This window comes from Acipenser ruthenus, chromosome 9 (assembly GCF_902713425.1).
Source record: "Acipenser ruthenus chromosome 9, fAciRut3.2 maternal haplotype, whole genome shotgun sequence".
Taxonomy (NCBI): Eukaryota; Metazoa; Chordata; class Actinopteri; order Acipenseriformes; family Acipenseridae; genus Acipenser; species Acipenser ruthenus.
Window position 1 is genome coordinate 10,840,332 of NC_081197.1, and position 25,009 is coordinate 10,865,340.

General features: G+C 36.0%; 1 protein-coding gene across 5 annotated transcripts in view; it reads left to right on the top strand.

The window, feature by feature from the left end:
- The window catches only part of LOC117405469 (neutral amino acid uniporter 4-like), a 126,650-nt gene that overhangs the window by 12,684 nt on the left and 88,957 nt on the right, over nt 1-25,009 (top strand). For 4 of the 5 annotated variants that reach the window (XM_059031129.1, XM_034923470.2, XM_059031127.1 and 1 more), the window contains 3 exons: nt 2,494-2,592; nt 9,381-9,550; nt 14,877-15,046. In XM_059031129.1, the coding sequence (XP_058887112.1) occupies nt 2,494-2,592; nt 9,381-9,550; nt 14,877-15,046 (439 nt within the window). Of the gene's footprint in view, nt 1-2,493; nt 2,593-9,380; nt 9,551-14,876; nt 15,047-23,455; nt 23,874-25,009 lie in introns of those variants that run through there. The other variant, XM_059031130.1, reaches the window with a different exon arrangement.

Genomic DNA, 25,009 nt, shown 5'->3' on the forward strand with positions numbered 1-25,009 from the left:
CCATGTGCCTGTTACTAAGAGGGCGTCTTATGTGACATGGAAATTAATGCATATTAGAAATTGTGTCAGGTGAGGACGTCAGTCTGAACTTGGATTCTACTTTATGCCCTTCCCAGACCGTCTCATCAATCATGTGTCAGTAGGCTGCTTAAATGGATTCATTTGAGCTTCTGCCACTTCATAGGGAACAAGCTCAAGAATTCCTCACCTAGGCTGAACTGCTTATTAGGTCTGCATTGACTCTGGTGTAAAATGATGACTTCTCTTGGGTCTCGACCAGAGGTTTAATCATGATCCTTATTCCAAAGGTGGAGACAAGGACAATAGTCCAACGTTGCCAAGAGTCAATGCGCCAGTATTTTATGCACCAAATGTGTGGCAGTGTGGTCCAGTGGTTAAAGTCCAGGGCTTGTAACCAGAAGGTCACCGGTTCAAATCCCACCTCTACCACTGACTCACTGTGTGACCCTGAGCAAGTCACTTAACTTCCTTGTGCTCCATCCTGCAGATGAGATGTTAAATCAATGTCCTATTGTAAGTGAGTCTGCATATGATGCACAGTTCACAGCCTATCTCTGTAAAGCGCTTTGCGATTGTGGTCCACAGTACTCCCTCGCTATAAGGCTCTTGATTATAATCTGCCTCGGATATAACACTCCTAAAGCATGTCCCCCATTTCCCTATAGTGATAATTCATGCAATAGTTCTACAGTAAATACAGTACCGGTGTTGTTCAAACTGTAAACAACTTCTTAGTCTAACTTCTGTTTTTGTCTCTCACTTTTGATACAGTATCTGAACTGAAGAAAAGCTGCGCTGGCACTTTATAACAGACATCTTATTCAGCATTCATTTTATAACTAAACAAATATTAGGCCTATTACGTGGTTATCTTTCCTAATGTATTTACTTTTTTGCTGCGAGAGAAGCTGCGGCTTGCTCTGGGAGATGAGACGCTTCAGCCCCGCTTCAGCCTCGCTCCAGCAGCCGAACCTGGGGCGAGCCCATTCCCTCTTCCCCTCGCCCGACCCGCCCTCCTTCTTGCACTTGATTTGCTTGTCTGTCGCTTTGAACTGAACTCCGGACTGCCATTTAGCCAGGCTATGTGTAGTTTAAAAACTGCTAATTAAAATGATCCATGAGTGGGAATGTTACATTTTTTTTTTTTTTTTGTAAAAAATATAGTGTTGATTACATGGTGTTTTATGCATGGTTAATTCACGGAAAGTTACATTTTTGCTTCACTATATGTGCATTATAGAGAGGGAGTTATGTTATTTTCTATTTTAGTCAGATGTGCATTATGTGTCCAGCGCCGCCCCCCCCACACTCCCCTGTGTGTAACACTCTTCGGTTACAACACTCATATTGTGTGTCCCCCGAGACCCACGTTATAGCGAGGGGGCACTGTATACAAATAAAGATATTATTATTTATTTATTTATTTATTTATTTATTTATTTATTTTTTTTTTGTGAAAGGGAAAAATTACTGTTAAAATTACAAAACTTGTAACAAGCAAAAATAACTAAATTGAGGAGTAAATAGTTGTGTATTATTTACAATTTTTTTCTTGGCTACAGAATCCGTTTTTGTTACATACTAACACTGATATGCCATGTTTAATTGCTATTCTGTATGTGTATTTCTATCAAGGTCAAATGCCTATTCTCTAATTATGCACTCTTTTTGTTGCTTCTTATATTATTTTGATAAGCTGCTAAATTCTTTTTTTCATTGCAAGGTACCCAAGTGAATAAAAAAGTGTCGATTTCTGCTTGTAAAATGTTTAAACCATTAAATTGCCAATTATTTTGCTTCACAGCTTAACAGGCAAAAAGCCATTGTCACAGAAAAACGATGACCTCTATCAAGTCATCACAGCATTACATTAATAACATTGATACAGGTTATGTATTTTCCCCTCAAGAGTATCAATATCTACTTAAAGTTGATGCCTTGGAGATAGAAAATGTTGCTTTTAATGTATGAGCAATGGATACTAAATGACCACATTTAAACATGGGTACATTGGATAATAGAAATGTAATATTCATTTACAGTAAGTCAGTGGTGGGATTTATATCAAGAATCTCATGTCTATATGTTGAACCAGTAGGCTAGGATATTTAAGGCATGTCTTTTTGGAAAATATGAAGCAATTGGTGTTTTTCATGTTTGCATTGTAAGATTACCTTTTTGCATGTGTTGTTTTTGTAAAATAAAAAAAATAAAAACAATTCGCATATAAAGGTGGTGGACAAAAATTGACAAAAGTGTATCTTACAGATGACTGCTGTTTTATATTTTATGTCCCTCTTTTTGCTTTTATTAGCTTTAAAATGTTTGATATGCTGCTATGCTTTTGTTTATTTAGACAAAAGTAACAACAGCAAGTGTATCTTTAGAAGAAATTCTGAAAAACATTGTGTAAAGCACATCTGATGCTATGCAGAGAAACTTAACTGCATGCTTTTTGTTTTACCTTTCAAGGATATGGGAGATCCTCGAAGACTGCCTCTAGTGGCTGCTTGGAAGAAGTTCCCGCTCTTTTTTGGAACAGCAATATTTGCCTTTGAAGGAATAGGGGTGGTAAGTGTTTTCTTACAGTGGCGTAACTTTGGTTTCAAAAGTGTGTGTGTGTGTTGGGGGGGGGGGGGTTGGTAGTTTCTGTAGCTGTGGCATGCATGAAGATTATTCTATGTGAAATAATAAAATATGTTATAAACAAGTATAATGAAACATTGCATTGAATCATTGAAAAAGTGAGGGGGGCCATGTCCCCTGTATCCCCCGAGTAAATTATGCCAATGGTTTCTTATCTTTCTTTGTTGAAACTTTGCTGCTGGGAAGATGCCCAATAGTGAATAGCAGTAAAGTTTGGTCCTGCAGGTCACATAGGGCCTGTCCTGCACTGTGCCTGACTGTAGAATAGCCATTGCCTCTGTCCCTCAGCTTCCATGTATACTTCCAAATATTTTTGTTGGGTACATCCCATACATTTTTGAGAGTTTTGCAGCACACACAAGTTGGGACAGCTCCCTGATTGGCGAAATGATCTATAAGTCGGCACTTAAGCTATTGATTGAGAAGTACACATGCTCTCGCTCAAAAGAACAGGCCTATTAATCAACTCGGAAGCAACTGAAGTGTGTTGTCATGGTAAATGACAGATGCCTGGATACCTGTCAATAGTGCAGATTAGCATGTCCAGCCTGGAGCTAGGAGATAGGGACCAGAGTAATTGTGTAAAGCTTGTGTTTAACGGAATTAGCGTTAGGATGTCACTGCCAATTAAACTGTTTCAATGGAGGAAAATGAATGTTGAAAACAGACGATGTTGGAAAAATGCTGCAGCCTCGTATATTGAATCATTTTGATAAGATGGGTTACAGGAGGGTTTGGACTGTTTTTCAGGCAACAGGCTTTCTACACATCCTACACATTGTTAATATTATTATTATTATTATTATTATTATTATTATTATTATTTCTTGGCAGATGCCCTTATCGAGGGCAACTTACAGTTGTTACAAAATATCACAATACAAAGTATCACATTACACAATATCACTTTACAGATAAGAGCAGTTATAAAGTACAGTAACTGCTGCACTGACCCAACACAGCACTGCCATTTATCTCCTCACTTTAATCTTTCTAACTCGATGTGTTGGTTGGACCTGGATGAATTAGGAAGTCTGATAATCTCTTTCAGAGGGATTCAAAGTAATTTTATATCTAGTCTTAAAAAAGAGCGACTTTTTTCTTCTTCTCTAGCAATCTGAACACACAGATGGAATTTGCTGGGATGAAACAACAAAAGTTAATCAGTAATATATCTACTTACTGTAACTCAAACCATTTTTTCATGTTCAGTCAGTAGTTGCTTCTGCCTGCACATAATGCACATCAAGCTGTGGTTTCTTTCTAGGATGTTTGCCATTCCTTAATGATGTGTGGCAAAGTGATCCTTGATTACACAGTTTCAGTCCTCAGATTACACAGATGCTCCAACTAATCACCCCCCTTGTCATGAACATTTTCAAATCTGATTCATTGTTGTTTCTACTTATTTTATGGTCAACTAATAGATGTGCTTATATGCTGCAGATATTATCACGCGATGCTTCACATGATTAAGATCCTTTGGATAACTTTGCCTCATGATCTGCCTACTTTATTTTCTAGTAGGTTCTACAGGCAGTTTGTACTATTATATTTTGTTGTAGCATCACATTTGAAAGGCATTTTATTAAGTTGGCTTGGCTTGTTTTCCACAAGAAGAAATAGATAACATGCCGAATACCAATGAAGCCACAATAGATACACATTTTGGGAAGTACATGTCACTTTCTTAACTACTTTTCTTTGGAAACATTTCCCTTTTTGGATAATGTAGTGAGGTGTATTGGATGAGAACTATGATCGGCTTCTGGAAAGCTTATTTTGGTTTTCCCAATTCCCCAATTTGGCAATGGAAAGGGTCACTATTAGGTCCATCCTAACATATACATATCCACGTGCTGTATGCAGCTTACATAGTTGATGTAGAGAGCTGAATGTTGGTACGAACACGGAACAGGCCATGGGGAACACAGTGCAATAAAAAGTACCCAGAGAAGCCTTTAGTGCATATCGCACAGCTATAAGAAGCTATAAATGTGAGTTTAAGTTACTAGGGCACCAGGTTTTCTTCTTTCGAAATGAAAATACATTTTTGATGTAGCAATTTTTCTTGCAAAACTGCACATGTAAGACTTTCATAGTGAATGTAAGTGAACCGTTATACCCTCTTTAAATAGTAGCATACATGTAGAGACCAATATTTTACACCTGAGCTAAAAGTGCAAATGAAATGAAGCCGTGCATATTAATTTAAAGCGCGCCGGTTCCCAGAGGTTTATGGATTCAATTAAACAGAAGTGGATTTGAAAACAGTTAGTATTATGTGTCTGCATTATCCTTTACAGCAACATGCAAAATGATTAATTGTTGGGTTGAACCCTGTATAGCGAAAGGACAATCCAAATGAATAATAAACTGTTGGAGTAAGTTATTGAGATGAGAGTGAATAAAAGTAGAATTACATGTACCAGTCCGTCTCATGTCTGCAGTATTCTGCCGTTGCTTTATCCTATTTGTTAAAGAATTGAAACGCAGTACAAAAAGCAAAAATCCCAAATTGAAGCTGAACATTTATTAGAAATCAGTCTGACATGAATCTTTTCAAAGTGCACCAAATCTTAATCCAACATGCAAGAATCCCACTGATCTTTTATTCCAAATCAGCCCGTTCATCAGATCCTCAAGTTTAGTTGTTGTTTTTGTTTTTTCTTTAATCAGTTTTGCTTTGTCACATGGTTGCTCAACAAGCCCCAAAACAGAGTGCTTTTTGATGACCTATATTCACGATAGAGATATGCCTGCGTTACTGCTTTTTTTAAAACGATCAATATAGTTTCTAGCTTTGTTGCAACATTAAATGATTTTCGTTTCAGAGGCATAGAAACACTGCACGTTCTTCTTAAGACGAAAGAGTAGACTTCATTGTGGAGGGGGCAACCCGTGCATACAGACCGGGATGTTGACAATGTGTGTTTTATATTAGCAGTTTTTAAATTGTTTTATTCGTCCAGGGACCAGGTTTGTTATAATGAAGGGCGTTATAGCGAGGGTGTACTGTATTGCTTGGCAAGTAGAAAAATACAAGGGTCTGATTAGAACCTAATAACAAAATGCTGAAATTGTAAAAGCTTCTCTTCAGATTCCTCAGGAAGCGAATGGCACTTTGAAATCAATTGCTATGAGAGGTTTAATTTATATCACTGACATCCTTTTGCATTTAAATGTAGTTGTATACTTTCATCAGAGGTATTTTTCTCAGTCTTTGTCTTGGCCAGGCATAATTTGCCATCTGTGTTTGCCTCGTGGGGATTTCTCTACAGAAGATACATAATAAAGTTTAATCTAAATACTGTCAATGGCCAGCAAATAATGGCACATTAAAAAGAAGATGAATAATATACATTACGGAGTGTAACTTAACACACAGAAACTGCAAAAAATAAAAGGGGAGGGAATCAAATATGGAAGACATTGATTTGATTGATTGAGGATAATGCTGGATAGATCCACTACTTGTTACAGGAAGAGCAGGTCCTTTCAAGGATAGTGGAACTGAGAATTAGCCTGGGTAGGAAAAATGTAGTTAGACTAGAGTTTTATTGACTTGTATTGGGATATAACTGGGACACCAGGGTTAACAGACACACTACTCTCCAGTATAGCAAGCTAGGGTCATTCAAGTCCACAGAGTAGTTCTTGGTGATAGCATAAATTAAATAGACTTTTAAGTACACCTATATCCTTGCTTCGAGTAAGTAGGTTGTTTTGGTTCAGAAAGTACTGTACCACCTCAATTGTTTGGCATGTGGGATGCCAAACAATGATAGCAATGAAGAGGGGAAAACAGCTTGGCTGCAAAGATTGCCTGGATGTTGTTTGCCAACTGCACACCTGCTAGGTTATTCTTGTACATAAGAACATAAGAAAGTTTCCAAACGAGAGGAGGCCATTCGGCCTTGTTTTTTTTAGGTCGAAAAAGTCCCTTGGGTGGACATTGTCAATACCTTTTAGACACACACTTCACATCTTGTGGCTACTTGAGGGTTACACTGTATCTTGTTAATCCAACAGCTACACAGTTATAGCATTACTGAGAGCAGTTTTGTATACTTTTTGCATACCTTTTTGTTCCTGCTTTTGATAATGCAATATAAAATATATACATTTTTTATTGATACAATTAAGAGAATGACATTCAGACTGATATTTATAAATGCTAATTCCATATTTTGCATTACCAAAAGTAGGAACAAGAAAGACATTACACGGTTAAGCAAGAGAGATGTTTCTTCTAAAGATGTTAGGAAGTTTGAAGCTGCATAGCCCCCTTGTAGCTATACAGTGTAAGACAAGCATAGAGCAGTGGAGCGCAGGTGGTGCAGTTAACTATAACATAGGGAGCTGGAGACTCTTTGTTAAAGAATGACCCACTTTGCCTTCCTTGCATCACTCGAGTCAACACTTAAAAAAAACTTCTATAAAAGTTGGACCTGAATATTTCACTCGGTCCTGCTCAGGCTCAAGCCACGAGGGGTTGCCACCTCCCACTTTCCATGTCTTTGGATGTCAAATGCGGTTCTCTGCGGGTGCAAAAATAACTTGCTGGTGACAACAATTGCTCTGTTTTTTGGAAAGCTCTCGGAAAACCTGCTGTGAAAACTGTGTTTTCATTACATGAAATTACTTTTCAGAAAACCATTGAATTGACTGTGTCCTAGTTTATAATATATGCTGCATGCTAATGCATTCCGAAGAAACCTATTGTAAGATCCTAAGCAACTTCCACTGCTACTCTAAGTTGTACAGTGCCACAGTCATTCTGGCAAATCAGACAAACAGTCCTTTAAATCTCTCCCTCTTTTCTAAACAGCAGCAAACTGAACTTATGAATTATGAATGGTATTTACAGTCCCAAAGTCTCCAGTCTGATTTAATAAAGCACTATTGAGGGGGATTTAAAAAAAAAAAAAAAATCCTAATCAACATTTGTAGTGTTTGTTGAAGAGTCTCAAATGTATGCACTTTTATCCCTGTTGTGGTAATTGAAAGATGTTTGAGGTATCAAAACAAAAGACTATATAGCTTTTACTTTATTTACCTCCTCCATGTGTGTTCACACATTTCTGTAGTGCCTGAAGATTAGGTCTGTAGTGTACAGTTTGCGAAAAACTCAATCAGTTCTCTCTTTCAAAGGCAGAGAAAACCCCTCCAGACAGTATTTCAGTCACAGTAAACAAGGCTGTCTGCAGATTTTTGGCAGCCTCTTTAAGTCGTCCCCTAGTGCCATTAATGTTTACATCACAACAAATACATTAGTTGAGCTGTGCTTTCAAAATAGCCAGAGGCTCAGGGGTTAGTTAACCCCATTTAAGTAAATGCAGTACATTATGTGAAGCTTTATCTGCTAGAATGAATTAACATGTGCCCTTACAAAGCTGTTGTCTTCCACAATCATGTTTTTCGTTCTTGTTCTTGTAATTTACCATTCTGTGCATTGTTCTTCGTTAGAAACCAGCTTTTCAGTTTTACATTCTGTAAAGCTGTTACAGCCTGCATCAGCAGAAGGTTATTAAACTGACTATTTTGTCCAAACCATACAAGTTGCGATTCTTTGGGGTACGTGCTGATTTAGGGTAGCTCAATGCTCGTTACAGTACATCCATGTACATTGCATTGGAATTAGAGATAAGCTCATAGCTGCTGCCTCTCCACCTCCGGGCTCCACTCGTCTCAGCTACTGCATGAAGCAAACCGTGAAGGATGAAAACAGCGAATGTTTGTTGTGGTAATCCAACCGAGTCCATTAAGAGGCAGTAAAAACAGAAACTGAGAAAATAAAACAGGCAAATAGAATTCCAACAGCATTGCTCAGGTGTGAGGTACGAACAGGGAATCCAAGTTTACTTTTAGAATAAATTAGAAGTTTCAGACTCTGTGTTCATATTCTTCCAAGCTCTTCGACACCAGCAATATTACTTTTATATAACTTTTGTAATACGCTTTACTTTGCTTAACTTTCAGTCAGTGTGGAGCTTCTGAAATAATTTGACTGTTGGGAACAGACCTAAAAATCTAGACCTGCCTGGTATTTGTGAAGTTCATTTTGTGTGGAGTATATTGTTTAAAAACTCTGTTTCGCAGTACTATCTGCTTTTGAAACAGTTTATTTAAGGATAACTTGCTGCTCTTTACTTGCTTCGAAAAGCACACATTACTTTCAAGCTTTTTCATAACCTTGGGGAGCATATTTTACAGGAATATAACAATTTCAATAGAGAGTTTTGATTCCTGCAGTGCATTTTAAATCCAACCCAAAGGGACTTATTTACAAGACTGTATTAAATACAATATTAGTTAGTTTGGGTAAGATTGTGTAAATAATATAATATTTGTTTAACAAGAAGTATTATAGAGAGACCAAGATATTTAGTAAGTATGTGTTGCAAGTGTGGTAAACCCACAACAAATGCAAAACAAACTAGCCAAACAAAACCGGCAGTTATTTAGTAAATCTTATTTAAATTATTATATATGATAGTGCACCATTTTCAAAACAAAACATATCTGAGTTGACATGCAGTATGGACATAAATACCAATATGTAATGTTCATGCAGTATAATGTATTGTCTTTAGGAATTAATCCAAAACCCAAACTCTTTATTCAAATCGCCTCGCACCTTTGTTATCTGTACCTAGAGTACAGATTTACTGGTCATACTTTTAAGTGTTTTTCTGATTTTTCTGTTTCAGGTTCTTCCTTTGGAAAACAAAATGAAAGAAACCAAACGATTCCCCCAAGCACTCAACATTGGAATGGGAGTTGTCACGTCTTTGTACATCTCCCTGTCCATTTTGGGATACCTACATTTCGGCGATCACATTAAAGGCAGTATTACACTAAACTTGCCCCATGATGTGTGGTGAGCTTCTTTTTTTATTATTAGAATATGAAAATAAAATATGTATTATTAATGGCTTACAATAGAAAGTTGTCATCTTTGTTGTACATGATTATTTTAGGGATAGACAGAAAGTTAATAGGGATAGACAAAAAAATTTCAAATTTTATTACAAATTTGAAATCTTTGGTGCATCTACCATCTGAGCATATTTATTTAATTGAATTACGCTTTAACATACAGTAGGAAGCATAATGGAAGCACACAAACACATAATGCCAATGCACTCAGAATTCATTGAAACAACACATAATGTAATACAGTACCTGTACCACAGGTACCAACGCTACTGCAGACAGATAGTTTGCATATGCATTTAAGAATGCATAACAGGCAGTTTTAAATGTATTATTGCTCAGAATTTACATCAGTGTGTTTCAGTACCTGTCATATATAAAAGTGCAAACTATACAATACAGTATGTTACTATATTTACTTTTGGTCTTTCCTACTTCACACCATCTCCAATCTCGCATATGAAGCTTATAGATAGTTTAAGTTTCCAGATAAAAGGTTTATGTTTCTGAGATCTGAAGATCTTGCGCTTCAGGTTGTCAGTACCAGTTTCTCCCAGAGGTATGAGATGGACAGGAGAGGTAGAAATTATTATTATTATTATTTATTTCTTAGCAGACGCCCTTATCCAGGGCGACTTACAATTGTTAAAACATATCACATTATACATTATTTCACATTATACAGATATCACATTATTTTTACATACAATTACCCATTTATACAGTTGGGTTTTTATTGGAGCAATCTAGGTAAAGTACCTTGCTCAAGGGTACAACAGCAGTGTCCCCCACTGGGGATTGAACCCACAACCCTCCGGTCAAGAGTCCAGAGCCCTAACCGCTACTCCACACTGCTGCCCGAAATGTTTTTTGTTTTTACTGTACAGTTGGTCGATCAACTCAACCATGGTCTCATATTAAATATGGAAAACCAGTTTAATTCAAAATATTATTCAACATTTTAGGTGTATTTCCTAGTCTTGGTAGTTACTTGAAGTTGGTCATCCAAGTGATGATTTTGTCCACTTTGTACCACCCCAAATCGGAATGCAAAAGCACCCATATTTCTGGGTCTCTGTTTTACAGAGAAGGACCAGAAGTCTTAAAGATCCAGTATCATAGTTTAATGTTCATAATGTTGCACATGCATTCTTTTTCAATTCTAAACAAATTTACCTTACTTGAAAGAGTTTTAGTGCTGTGTTGTTGCCGTTCCCTCTTGTTTCAGGCATCAAAGTGCTACTTGAAGTAATACCGACTTATTTTCAAGACTTATTATTTATTAAGAGGTGAGTTTTAAAGACCCAAAAAACTGAAAAATTAACATAAAATGGAAGCAATCTTCTAAAAAACAAACGTATTAACATCGCTCAAGTCTCAGTCCCAGAATCTGTAATCTGGCTCAACAAAAGACATTAAAGTTGAATCCGGTATCCTCCACAATTGAAATTGATTGCATGTCATTTGCGATTGTCTCAATAATCAACCGTGTTTTGTTTTCATCCCAAATTTGATCGCATTTCCTAACATTTCGCTTGCATGTCTGGGCCCCACCTCCTCCAAGCTAGATCCAGCTTCAGTAGAAGCAGACTGGTGACAAAGGTAGGAAGTAAAAAAAAAACTGAGTAGACACTTCACTAACGTTTAAACATTTAAACTCTAAACGATTTACACCCCTAGTTCATCATGCAATTGATGTGGGAAGATTGGAAACAGCACAACAAGGCCCAGTACATTTAACAGGTATTCTTGTAATGTACTTGGACTGTTTAAATTTGCCGTTAGACTTAATTATTACTCTTTCAAACTTAGATACTACAATATAGGCCTTCCATTAACAGTGGCTTGAAAGTTAATGGAAATGATGTCCGGTAGCAAATGGTCTGTCTAACAGACATAGCTATTCACCCATTACCTGTGGAGTGGCCCGGTTCTGATGATTGAGATAAGTGTCATCCTGGGGTTAATGCAACAGGTGTAACAGGGCAGGACAGTATTACAATCCAAGATTAATATCTAAATACAGCATAGTTTACAGGAAGTGCAAATAACACTACTAAAGTACAATATGAACTAGGATGCAGCAAGTAAGGATTACAGCAAGTTATATCTACAAAAACATATTAGTAGTGCAATATCTACCTTCAGATAACATATGGTTGTCATTTACTGTCATTGAATGACACTGAAACTATTAATTAGATTTTCTTGTTGTTCAGAGGAGATGTATAGACACTGCAATTTATCAAATTAAATGAAACCCAACTCAGATGTCTACATTTATTTTAGTTTTGGGTATGACACATTTCTTTATTGTCTGTATAATTGTTATTATCTTGGTTTAATTATAGATGCACCAAGTACCTAAATACATAAAAAAAGGCTACTCAAGAATTGCTCATGTATTTAATTTATTCTGTAAAACATAAACACTTCTGTAAATCAACATTAATGTTTGGCTCATATCCGCACATCTAGCTTGTTATGCGATAGCTCTGCTTGTTTAACATTATTATGCAGAGGGGTGAGTCCAATTTGTCTTGCTTAGCCCTTTTCTATTTAATTGTACGGTGAAGTCGCTGGAGAGCATGGTTTTCTATATTTATATTCTGACCACCATATTATTATTCTTACAGATGGAAAATAGCAAAAATCCTCATTCATTGGAAAGTTGAATTTGGACACACAATCTGTAGATATGTATTATTAGATATGTAAATAATTGTAGCTAACAAAATTCCAGAAATCTTACTATTTTGCACGCCAATTGCTTCATAGGTCTCAAATGTGCAGTTTTGAAAGAAACAAATGTTATACAGTAGCAAACGTGTATTTTAATTTAAAACAGTATCAATAACTACTTTAGGTTAAAGGCGCTGGTGCTGGTGTGCAAACCATTTATTCTTGTAGTTAATGGAAATCATAGGTCATAGGGTCTGACGAGTGTAATGGTCTTCGAGAATAACCCTCCAAAACGATGAGCTAATCTCAGTGTAAAAATAACAGCACAGCAGAACTACTGAAATAGGACAGTTTATCAGTTTTCAAATAACCACCATTTTCTACTAGCCAGCAAATATTGTCCACACTACCTGATGTTAAGCAGGTGAAAAACAACAAACGTATTAGTTATATAAAGATTTAGTGTATCCTTTCACTAAAAATATTACAAGAAACATCTGAAAATTTACAAGTACAAAACATTTTTTACAATTTCACAGTCTGCTGTTTTATAATTGGGTAGTTCAGCGCAGTATTTCCCAGTTTCGCTGAACGTAAGGGGTTATTTCTACATACAGGTGACATGTTAGAGAGTACGAAGAGAACAGGCAGTGAGGAAAGAACTGCTGTGACACTTCATCCCTTTGAGATGCAGTGTGCCTAAGTGAGATAAGTGGCAGTGAAGGAAGAATCAGGGAACAGTAAAGCCTCTTGAGGGTTCATGGACCTGAGCTCTGACAAGCCATAGACACCTTGGGACTTGTGCTTTTCTTACCAGCCTTTACAGTAATGTGCCTGTAAACAAGTTCTGCCCAACGACAGCCTTTGCAAAAACAGGGTGTTGCTAAAACAGGAAAGTGATTAACACAGACATACATGCTTATTTCTCAGTGCGCTGTGCATTTTCATTTAGTTTATATTCAATATGAATCTACAATTAAGTGCAGTATGGTAATATCATAGCTGTTGAGTTCTTGCGGGATTTAGCCCTGACACTAGGCAGAGCAGCGACAGGTTGCAAGCACCCGAATCCACCAGGTTAAACCACACCAACAACGTCAATAAATAGAGCCTGACGCAGTAAGTAAAAAAAGAAAGAGAGAAAATGCCAAAACATACATGTATTTTTAATGACGATCTACAGAATTACAAATTACAAATTATTATTATTATTATTATTATTATTATTATTATTATTATTATTATTATTATTATTATTATTAATACAATAACAAAGTAGCAATACATATATAACACAATCTGGCAAGTTAAACTATTTGCCACAAATTATACACCCTAAAAAAAAGATAATACGAAGAGTGAGAGGATGGCTATTTAAAGAACCATTAAGTAGCCTATATTTAACAAGGTTAATTAGACTAATTAGTTATTTATTTGAGCTTTGAAAATCTGGTTACCCCATCAACGAGTCACACCAAAGTACGTGTGGAAAACATTCAGTCTATAAATCCAGCCCACACCAACGTTGCTGATAATAAAAAATTAAAAAGGACAGGGTTGCATTCAAGGTGGAGTAAGTGTAAAATGAATTATACGACAAACTGTGCAATGGCAGTGTTCACTGATGATCCTTCCAGGCATTTTGACTCTAAGTTCTGACTGGTTTCCCAGACCCTGGTTAGCACTAATCTTGGACGATGTACCTTTACGCTGGGTAAGGTAGTTTGTTTAACAGCTGGAAAACTCTTATGCAGGCCAGGCAGTGGTTTGAATTCTTGCTGAAGCAAGTCTTATCCTTCCAGCCTTGGGCTGTTCCTTCACATCTGAAGCATGGTCTTTCAGTTGTGCTTCCTATCTTACTCATGTCAAGGGATATTAGAAGCATTTCTACTTTAACTTGATAAAAACAAAAAACTTATTTTTGACAGGTCTACAGAATGTGTTTTTGTAATACACCCTTAGAGATTGTAAAAATGTCCATGGCCCATCGGAGCACTAAATGTGACTTTGTAATAACTCAGAAATATGAAACTCCTGGTATGGGTGAATGTGGGTGAAAGTTCTATAATTTCTTTAGTACCAGGTACCCTGCACAAAATAAAATAACAACAAAATAATATTAAATGCCAGGGGAAAATACCTTTTCTATTTTCCTGTGACTTTATGAAAGTTAAACTTAAGTAAACGTTTACTTCTGGACATTTTATTTAACTTCTTGTTTTATTCTTGAGGTTCTTATCCTTGGTTCTCAGAATTCTGGGAATAAGAAGTTAACATAGCAGAAAGGGTAAAACCTGAACAAGTGGTTAACCGTTCTCTAAAAGCTACTTCTAGAAATGGGTCTCAGGCCTTAAAGGTCCCCATGCCTTTTTTATTCTTTGATTTGTAGGCTTTATCTGGTGAATATTATCTTCTATATTTTTGTTTCACATTTGTAATGTAAACTTGTTTTACATTGTAACCCCTTAAATCCTCAATTAAAATTAGACTTTCTTGTCTTAAATTATTGATACAGGCTAGAACAAGATATTTTTCCCCACTTAATAAAATATATATATGTATATATATATATTTTTTTTTTCTTTTAGGATTTACCAGATGGTGAAAATTCTCTACTCCTTTGGGATTTTTGTGACCTACTCAATACAATTTTATGTCCCAGCCGAGATAATCCTCCCAGCTCTCAACTCGAGCTTGAGGGAAAGGTGGAGACTGCCCTGTGAGTTTGCTTTGCGAGCCCTGCTGGTCTGCTTAACCTGTGAGTAAATGCTTTAAAATTTTAATTCATACTGCTGGACTCGGTGGTGCTGCTGCTGCTGCTGCTGCTGCTGCTGCTCAGGAGAGACAAACTATACATCAGATTTACATGTTTTCTGCTCTTGTGCATTACAAATTGTGATAGGATTATACACTTGGTTGTTTGTGGATACTGGTACCAATGAATACTGGTATATGCTGTAATCACCTAAAACATTGTGTAAAGAGAAACTGTTAAAGAAAACACATTGCGAGTGCCTGCCGTTTAGCACACCCTGTTCAAGACCAAGAGGTTGATTTGATCAACATATCCCAGAATCTGGGTTTGTTAAATTGACATCCTAGTTTATGTAAATATTAACCATTGTTAACTGTAGTTTGGTAGGCCCAGGTTGTGCACCTAGATATATCATGATTTTACCTGGGATGTGGGAGCTGGCCCAATTGATAGATAGATGCTGCGTCTTCTAGAGCCTCTAACCCACAAGTATGATGGGTCCACTGAACTTCAAGTGCATGCCTCACCTTTCAAAAAAGTGCTACTGGATTATATCCAAAGATTGAAGAAAGGGAGTAGGTATAAGGGGTGGTGTGAATATATAAAAGAGGGAGTAGGTATATAAGAGTTTGACTCCTGTTATTATTCAGTGTAGTAGATTACTGTGATCTGCACTAAAGCTTTTTGAGGTAAAGTCTTCAACTAGTATTGCATAACTGCATAAGCTGCTGAACAGAGTTATGCATCAGCATTATATGGGCAGCAGTGTGGAGTAGTGGTTAGGGCTCTGGACTCTTGACCGGAGGGTCGTGGGTTCAATCCCCGGTGGAGGACACTGCTGCTGTACCCTTGAGCAAGGTACTTTACCTAGGTTGCTCCAGTAAAAACCCAACTGTATAAATGGGTAAGTGTATGTAAAAATAATGTGATATCTTGTAACAATTGTAAGTTGCCCTGGATAAGGGCGTCTGCTAAGAAATAAATAATAATAATATATAAGATATTTTGCTTTGAGAACTTAAATCTGGCTGTGCTGTTTTACTTTTGTAATCCTTTTGTTTCTTCTTTATAATATAAAACCACAAAGCCATTACATCTGCTATGTTAAACACATATCGAAATGTCATCTTTTGTCAACAATCTAATTTATTTGCTTAAATCCATTAAGTATTAATGAATGCTTAGTAGATCAAAGGAGTGCATGCATCCTTGAAATATTTTTTGATAGAATACAAAGAAAGCAATCAAGTAACCTCAGAAATCAATGTAAAATACATATACTAAAATGAAGGGCCAGAGAAACTGCAATGCAAACAATTCAGCACAATTTTCTAGGCTTTACAATGTAAGCTAAAAGTTTGCTTACCTCTACTCAATCTGTCAGATGCTTTCAATTTATTTTGAGAAGTGTATCCACTAAACCAGTTACATGACTTAAATGGTCCTGAAAGCCAACCCATCACCACCGCTTCCAATTTGGTCATTTCAGGAATTATTTGAGATGCTGGATTTCATGACAGACAGAAAGTGAGGGAAAAGTTTGGCAAGAATAAATATCCGTACAGTTCATTATTTTTAACATAAAGCGTGTTTGAGGGGATCCATGTTAGCTAGGAGATATATTTCTTCTGTTTATGAATCTGTGTAGCAGTTTAGTGCAGTGAAATAGAATCCATAAATACTGGCTAAAGAAAATAAACTATCTGTGTGTGGGTTATTTTAGAACTACCAAGGAAATCAACAATGGTCCCAGTTTATCAAAATGATTTACTTCTTGGAACATTTTGAGGAATTTGTGAAAAGGAAAAGCACTTGTTAAAAAAAAGAAATCAAAATAAATGTGTTATACGGGCAGCTTGCATGGGTACTTGTACCAAGGCCTTGTGCGTCTAAAACAAAATATGACCATATAGCACTGTTTTAAATCTCATAGACAGTGCTTCACCACCATTTAAGAACTACTCGGTCGTCTGCAATGGCAAATCATGAAAGCAATAACACACAACTTTCTTTCTTGGTTCCCTTGAATACTGCTAAGCAATATAGCAGTATTCAAGAGAACCTGACAAGGAAAGGCGAGCATAATTAAGTCCACTAAGATTTTGAATGATTCACAAAGTTGTTAACAAATATACCGGTATATAGTATAAAAGACCATTCAAAAATGCCTGTGATAATAGATTTGTACAGCAGCTGCTTGCTAAACCAGCTAGAGTTCTTTTCACGTTTTAAAGTAATAGCTTTTGATTCCCTGTTGAGATTGACGTCTACTGAATCTTTTTTCAGAATGGAGACCTATTTTCTGACACTGAACTTTCTAAAAAGTAATGCTTTCAGATGATAAGTGATGTTATGAAGTGATGTGATGATTAATATATGTTTTTATTCATAGCCCCATGTAAATCAGATGCAATTATTACAACACTGTCGACCTGTTGAAAGGTTTAGGATAAATAACTCTCAACAGATTAAAGCAGATAACCATTCACAGTTCAGCTTGTGTCCTGTACAGTGGAACTGGAAAGGCACTAACACATTGGGAATGGACGGTGTTCATACGTCTGCCTGTAACTATGAAACTTGAGGTTATTTTCAGCGATTTAAGTGGGGAAAACTCCCAGTCTGATCTTTTTGTATTGAACAGAAAGCAAGAGCACTGTTTGTGGCTCCAAGCGGTGTGTTGACCAGTCTGTTTTATAAGAGTGGATTCCGACATTTGAAATTCTACTGAACTGTTCCATATAAACCATGCGTGATACAAGATTTTAAAAAAAATATTACATTAGTTTATAATTTCAAGCAATGCTTTCCCTCTTGTATATGCAACATTTTAGCATCTTTAACATTAATTTTAAGCTCAGAACACATTTTTTAAATCAGCACATGCTTTATAGCTTAGTAAAAGGCGATGCCATTTTGATTGAGAGCATATTGATTGAGAGCCCATCTTGTTGTAGTAGTAGTAGTGGTAGTTTTTTTTTTAATTGAGTGTGGAACGTGGCACTTTTTAACATCATGAATTCAACTTTGTTTGCAACCTTCTTTGTTTGCAGCCTTCTTTCCCACTGTTTGCTTCCTGTTTGCATTGAGCTATACTTGACCTGAATTTGCCACAAAGATCCATGTCTCTGCTTCTGAGTTTCTATTCTTGTAAGCTTCTGGATTGAAACAACTCCTGGGAACTTTTTTCCTCTCTTTATTTTCATACTATCATCTGACATCTTTCATGCATCAATCACTGTGAACATCATTTATCAAATCAAAGTTTAAGATGGATACATTTCTCAGGGGAAAATGCTAATTTTGTGTGTCAGCTTGCCAACTTCATTGGTATTTGTCATTGATTCCAGTGACCTGTCATGCATTTACTTTCCAGCAGGTGGCAATGATGTATTGTACTTGTTAGTGCCAGGACTCATTATCGACCTGTGTTTAATTTTATTAGTAGATTTTACTGCCTGATTTTCAAGTACATCTGTGTCAGTATGTTATTAGAGTGTGACTAACATACTGTAGAATTGATCTGTAGCGTTATTCATGATATTCATGACATACTGATTCCCCAAATCAAACCTCCAGGCTTTCATTAATAAGGTAGGTAGAATTGGTGCAGTGGAGCAGCATATGGTGCCTTCAGATGTTCAGGTGAGAACAAGCTAAATACGTGTGGTGCTGTAAAGCTATGCTTTTGTGCAAATTAGTTTTCATTGCTTTCTGTTTACATGAATGCATCATTTCAATGACTTTAGTGCCAGAGTTGTAGGTTGTAACAAAACACAGGCATATTGTAAATTAAGTAATTTATAAATCATGTATAAGAAATCATCACAGTTAAGAATTTTTCAATACATTTTATTTTGTGTACAGATGTTGTGAGCATAGAATGCACAGCACAGAGTCAGTAGGTGCTTTCACACAGAGGAGTTATGACGGTTCAGAACCGCCACTGTAGTGGCTTTTAGGTCTGTGTGAATTGCTTATACCGCCACAGAACCGTCAAATTTTATGCCGTCTCTGAACCACCTCGCGAGGTAGTTCAGAGACGGCACTGAACCGTCATAACTGCCTGTGTGAAAGGCTATACCGCCACTGAAGCGCTATAGTGGGTGTGATTTCAAAGTCAACATGCCACGTCACTATAGCGTAATGCTTAATTTGTGCCTGAGCTTGAGTCATAGTGCTGGTACCTATAGTTAAAGATCTCATAAAATGCTTTCTTTTTAAAATCTCCACACATTTGCATTAAGTCTAAAAGTTTTTGCGTGCGCGTTAAAGAGAGACAGTCCGCTGCCACGTTTGTAGCCAGCTTTAAATTACTTTTAATTTCAGCTTGAGTGTCTTTAAGTAAGATGACACTGACTGCAACTCTATTCTCGTTTTTTATACACAAATAAGCTTACTTGATTTGAAAAACATCATGAACGGTACAAGCAACTTCTTACACTACTTGGTTTGATTAAATGAGTAGTATACAACAAAATATGAAAGCTCAGCATTAATTTCAACAAAGAACAACGGCAACTTTTTTATATATTGTAGCCTACTTCAACAGGAACATTAGCCTGCTATATTATATTAAACCAAAACAATAAAAATAATAACAATTTGGTTCTCTTGCCTTTTTCAATTAATATAATTTAATTAATAGAGAATAAAACACACTAAGTTAACAACTACCTAGCCTAAGTTTAATTAATCGTTTTTGTAATCAACCAGCAGCTTCTGTTGCTTACACATCGCTGATAGTAGTGTAAACCGTGGGTCAAACCAATGTTCGTGTTGGGGTGCGTTTTTTCATCAATATCGTCTTCTGGACTTTTTTATTTTTAATGTAGAATACATGATTGTAAACATCTAACACAAGTACGTACAATACTTTCAAATAAACGTGTTATGATTTTGAATATGCTCTTCTTAGGGTCGGTATTATTGTCATTGCTTGCATCCCGGCACCTCTTTCTTTACAAATTAAGCACTGCGTGCATGTGTTAGGTCTTGTCAGTGAACAGTCTGTTGTTGCCATGAGAACAATCTGTTGATTGATAGGATTGAAAGTTATACTCTGTGTGAAAGGGTTATGATGGTATTACACCGGCATAGATTGCGCAATTTCATGCTGTGTGAAAGGGTATTTTACACACTCGTTAAAACGTTTCAGAGACGGCACAGTAGCTGCATTTCTGTGTGAAAATGGTAAGTGAGTGAGCTGGGATTTGAACCAGGGAATTCCTGGTTACAAGCCCTTTGCTTTAACCACTGGACCACACAACCTCCCCACAATAATAGACATCCTACACACAATGTAGTTAGTGGCCATTGGTTAGGATTTGGTTAAAATGGTGTCTGATAATTAGGTATTTCTTATAGCGTTATAGCAATAGCCAGAATAAAATATTCTGGAGGCTGCAGGACTGGATATCCACATGTTCACTCTTTTATAACTCCTCTCAATTATCCATCATGGATACTGCTGGTTTTAGTGTTGCTCCTGGAGAGATGGGTGCAACCTGAAGAAGATCATTTCAAACAGCTTTCAGAGAATAGGTTGTGCCCTTGAATACAAATGATTAGTTTGCTAAGCAAATGGAGAAGTGAGAAACAGTGCGCTGATTTGATGAAAAGAAAACTGCTTTAAAAATATATATATATAGAGAGAGAGAATAACAGAGACATCATCAGGTAGAGTAAAACTGCCCATCAGTAACAGCTCATTTCAACACACTCATGAAATGAGTCAATTAACGTTTCGATAAGCATTGAAACTAACTGTTTTAATGAAATTGGCAATTAGCAGCTGGGTTTTAATTGGTTTTACCTTGAATACTTCTCTGGAAACATGTGGCAGACAACAAAAACAACAAACCAAGGTGAAAGTCAATAAACTAAACAGAGACAAGAGGACTGGGTGAAGTAATTAACATTGTTGTACACTACTGACTGAAGAGCAGCTTCATTTTTTTTTTTTTACTCGATGGAATGGTTTGCAAATAATTATTTATTATCCTGGTTGCAGGTATATTGTTTGTCCCCTAGTGACTGTGTGCTATACAAAAATCCCAACAGCAACCTGATAAAATATTGGAAGTCAATGCAATAAATAGATCAAATGTGCGTGATCTTTGTTATTTTTGCCTGGAAGCCTTCAATTAATAAAACAAATAAATAAGTAAAGGTGTTATAGTTGCAGTATCACAAAAGCCTCAGTGTCATCTGTTTTAAAAATCTTTCCAGCAAAAACAATCAACAAAGAAACAATTTCAACACAAATTATTTGTTTTGATGTACATTTTCAGAATGCATACCCGAGTATTCAAATTGACTTGGATATTAAACTAATACCCTTTGTAATACAAAAGGATTAGTCCACTTTAGATTACTGAAAAGCAATACAACACTCTACTTACGTGCTATGGAAAATTATAAGTTTTGATTGTAAAAATGACCAAAATAAAACCAGGAATTATTCCATGAATAATAATAAAAGATTTATATTTGTTTCAGAAATAAGTGCACATTTTTATTCACTTCCCCCTGCCAATGTTATTGTCAGACAAAGTATAATTCAATTTGGCAAGATCCGACTTTATTTTAACACAGGTTTAAGACGTACTCAATCATTGTATAAGTGTTAGACTAAAGAACACAAAGCAAAGAAATCATGCAGTTATTTGGTACCTGAGTAAAGATATTGCTGCATGGACTGGAGCTTGTGATGATGTACCATAGCTGACAGAAAATAGATCAACCTTGCCTGCAATATAAGCCTATTGAGACCCATTGTTAAGAAAAAAGCAAAATAGTGTTAAGCTCCTGAGCCACCTAACAGCATGGGAATAGGCCTTCCTTATCTCTTACTTCTGAATATGGATACAATGCATACATGTCAAATGTTTTAAGTCCCAAGCCATGTTAAATAAAAATGTGACTATTCATATATGGAAAGAAAGAATGCTGCATCTTGTTGTTTTGTAACATATTTGCACACCACTGGAGAATTTGTATAGAAATGAACCACATATCCATAACAATTCTGTTTCAGGTAGAAGCAATGTACTGTACTAATAATACTGTAAAAAGTCTTACTAGATTCTGTCCTTTGTTGAACACTATCATTACATTTTACTGTCATTTTTATCAAAACAGTTTTATTTAGATGCATTGTACTATACAGTTAACTGTATTTTATATTATTATTATTATTATTATTATTATTATTATTATTATTATTACACCCTGAATCAGAAACATCATCGTTAAAAAGGGGTTTCATAAATCTGGGTATCTCATTGATTTTTAAAAGGGTTTAAAAGGGAAACAAAGCAGACAATCCACAGAGAATTGGCAGTTTGGAGTTAAATTTTTACTTTTATACAAATGGTTACCATTAATAACATTTTATGTTAATGAAATATGATTATAACAATTGTGTTAGTCTATATGATTGTTTTTATTATTATTATTATTATTATTATTATTATTATTATTATTATTCACAACTTTGCCAGATTAACAAAATTAAGTACTTCAGCTAAAGGTGTTTTGGGCAAGTTGAGTGTTGTCAAGAAGGAAAACTAATTTACGGTAGAAGATCATGTAAATGAGGGGTGGTTTGGCTTTGCATATGGAAAACAGTAATCCATCAACACAATTTACTAACTCCCCCTGGCATTTTACTTTGCCTGGGTATGTGATCTGATTGTATAATAAACAAAAAGGTTTACTTTAGACCACTATGTAACTGGCAAAACCTGTGACACTTACTGCTCAACCCCTTGCATAAAGTGATGCTGTAATGCTTATAGATTTGTTTTGAACACAAAATAAATGACACTTTCTGATGGATTAATAGATAATATGCAGGGTGCAAGTGTTGCGCAGTGGCAGGGATTTTCAACAGGCGTACATGATAGGCTTATTACTACTGTATGGCTTGATAAGAACATTTAGATGTATTGATGCATTTTCTGACAATTGACTACATTTACAATAAACTTACTTTGAAACGGAATGCAACCAGAAATGTGTCTAAAATCCAAGCCATGGTAAATCCTTACTTTTCTACATCCACTTACACGTTTGCCAAGTGAATTCTTTTGTTTGATCCAATACACTTTTTACCCCATATTTTGCATTGCAAAAAGCAATTTCAGGCACATTCACATTCAATTTTTTGTACGACTTAAAGTCAGTGTTTCTTCTCTCCATTAATCAGGCATTTTTCTGATTTGGCTCAAAGCACTACATCTTCCAGCTTATTTACTGATTAGCCACTTGTCAGTTTAGTGGTGGTATACTAGGAATTAGCAGTTAAAGCAGAGACATGTTGTCAGACAAAGATATAAGGGAAGGAGATGGGGGTTAAATGGCTTAAATTGGGTAAATTGCTCTTTTTTTCTTCTTCTGATGAAATAGGGTTCTTCTAAATAAACAGCCCTAGGTGAAGAACGTCCATCCCAAACCAGAAAATGAAGACTGCATACCTGGAAGTTAATACTGATAACGATGAAATAAAAACATCATGTGGATTCTGTATGAGACATGGTTTTAATAGAAATATTGAAGTGTGTGACGTTCCGCGTTATAGTAAGTGGACAGTGTCTTAAGCATTCAATTGAATCAGTAGCACTAAATATAACTTTTCAATCCTTTCATATAATAAGCAGTGTGGAGTGGTGGTTAGGGCTCTGGACTCTTGACCGGAGGGTTGTGGGTTCAATCCCCAGTGGGGGACACTGCTGTTGTACCCTTGAGCAAGGTACTTTACCTAGATTGCTCCAGTAAAAAAAAAAAAACTGTATAAATGGGTAATTGTATGTAAAAATAATGTGATATCTGTATAATGTGAAATCTTGTAACAATTGTAAGTCGCCCTGGATAAGGGCGTCTGCGAAGAAATAAATAATAATAATAAAAAGAAATCCACAGAATAAATTGGTCAATAGTTGCAACTGTAACTTTTCCAGGCATTAGGGTCCAAACTACACTTGTGTAATTACAAATGGAATTCAACAGTCTCTTTAATCAGATTTTAACTGTGTCAACACATTGGGTATGAAATGGAAAAGTTCAGGGTAATGAGGGAATACATGTTCCCTCCCACATGTTTCTTGAAGTATATAGTAATAGTATAATTATCGATTTTGTGGCCCATCTTAAAAGAAACCATCGATAATTTTGCACCCACTTATGAAATGTGACAAAAAAGACAAATGAACTGCCTGTAAACATGAAAGTAATGTCTGCAATGTTCTCTTTTTATGACTTCCATCTATTTCTTCTCTTAATAGATGACATTTCACTGCTCTAAATAATGTATTTCAACACAGCATACTATACCAGCAAAGTCAGTGGCGTCTTATAGGCACTTTGCCTACTGTACAATGTTTGGATTCAAAGCAACTCTTAACGACTATAGGCTGAAATCACTTTGGCTTCCAAGCTGTTCCTACTATTTCTAATGGGATTCTGATGTTCCCAGTATAGCCTGTTTGCGAGTCATGGCGGAAGGAGCCCGCAGATGTGTGGATAATATTGTGTTATAAAATGTCATAGACAAATTAATCACTCGGATTGGTTGTTAGAGATCACATGACAGTGCAGGATTTCTTTTTTTTTTTTCACTATTGCACAGTTTGGATCTAATTTTGTAATCAAAGCGGACAATGATTTTGTATTTTTTTTAATAGTCCATTTGATAAATGCAGTAACACACTACAGGCTTTGCAGTATTTGCATTACTGTAAGGAACTTGGCTTCACCTTGTTACTTACATATCCTACTAAAGCAGTAATGTAAAAAATATATATTATAAAACCACTATTAATTACTTTACATTTGTAGTTATTATTTCACTTTTTTTTAAGGATGCTTAGGGCTTAAACTTTAATGCCGCCTGTTGCTAAAAACAGCTCATCTCTTCAGGTCGTTCCTGGTGCTAATTAGTGCTTATGAAAGTGTAATAACCAG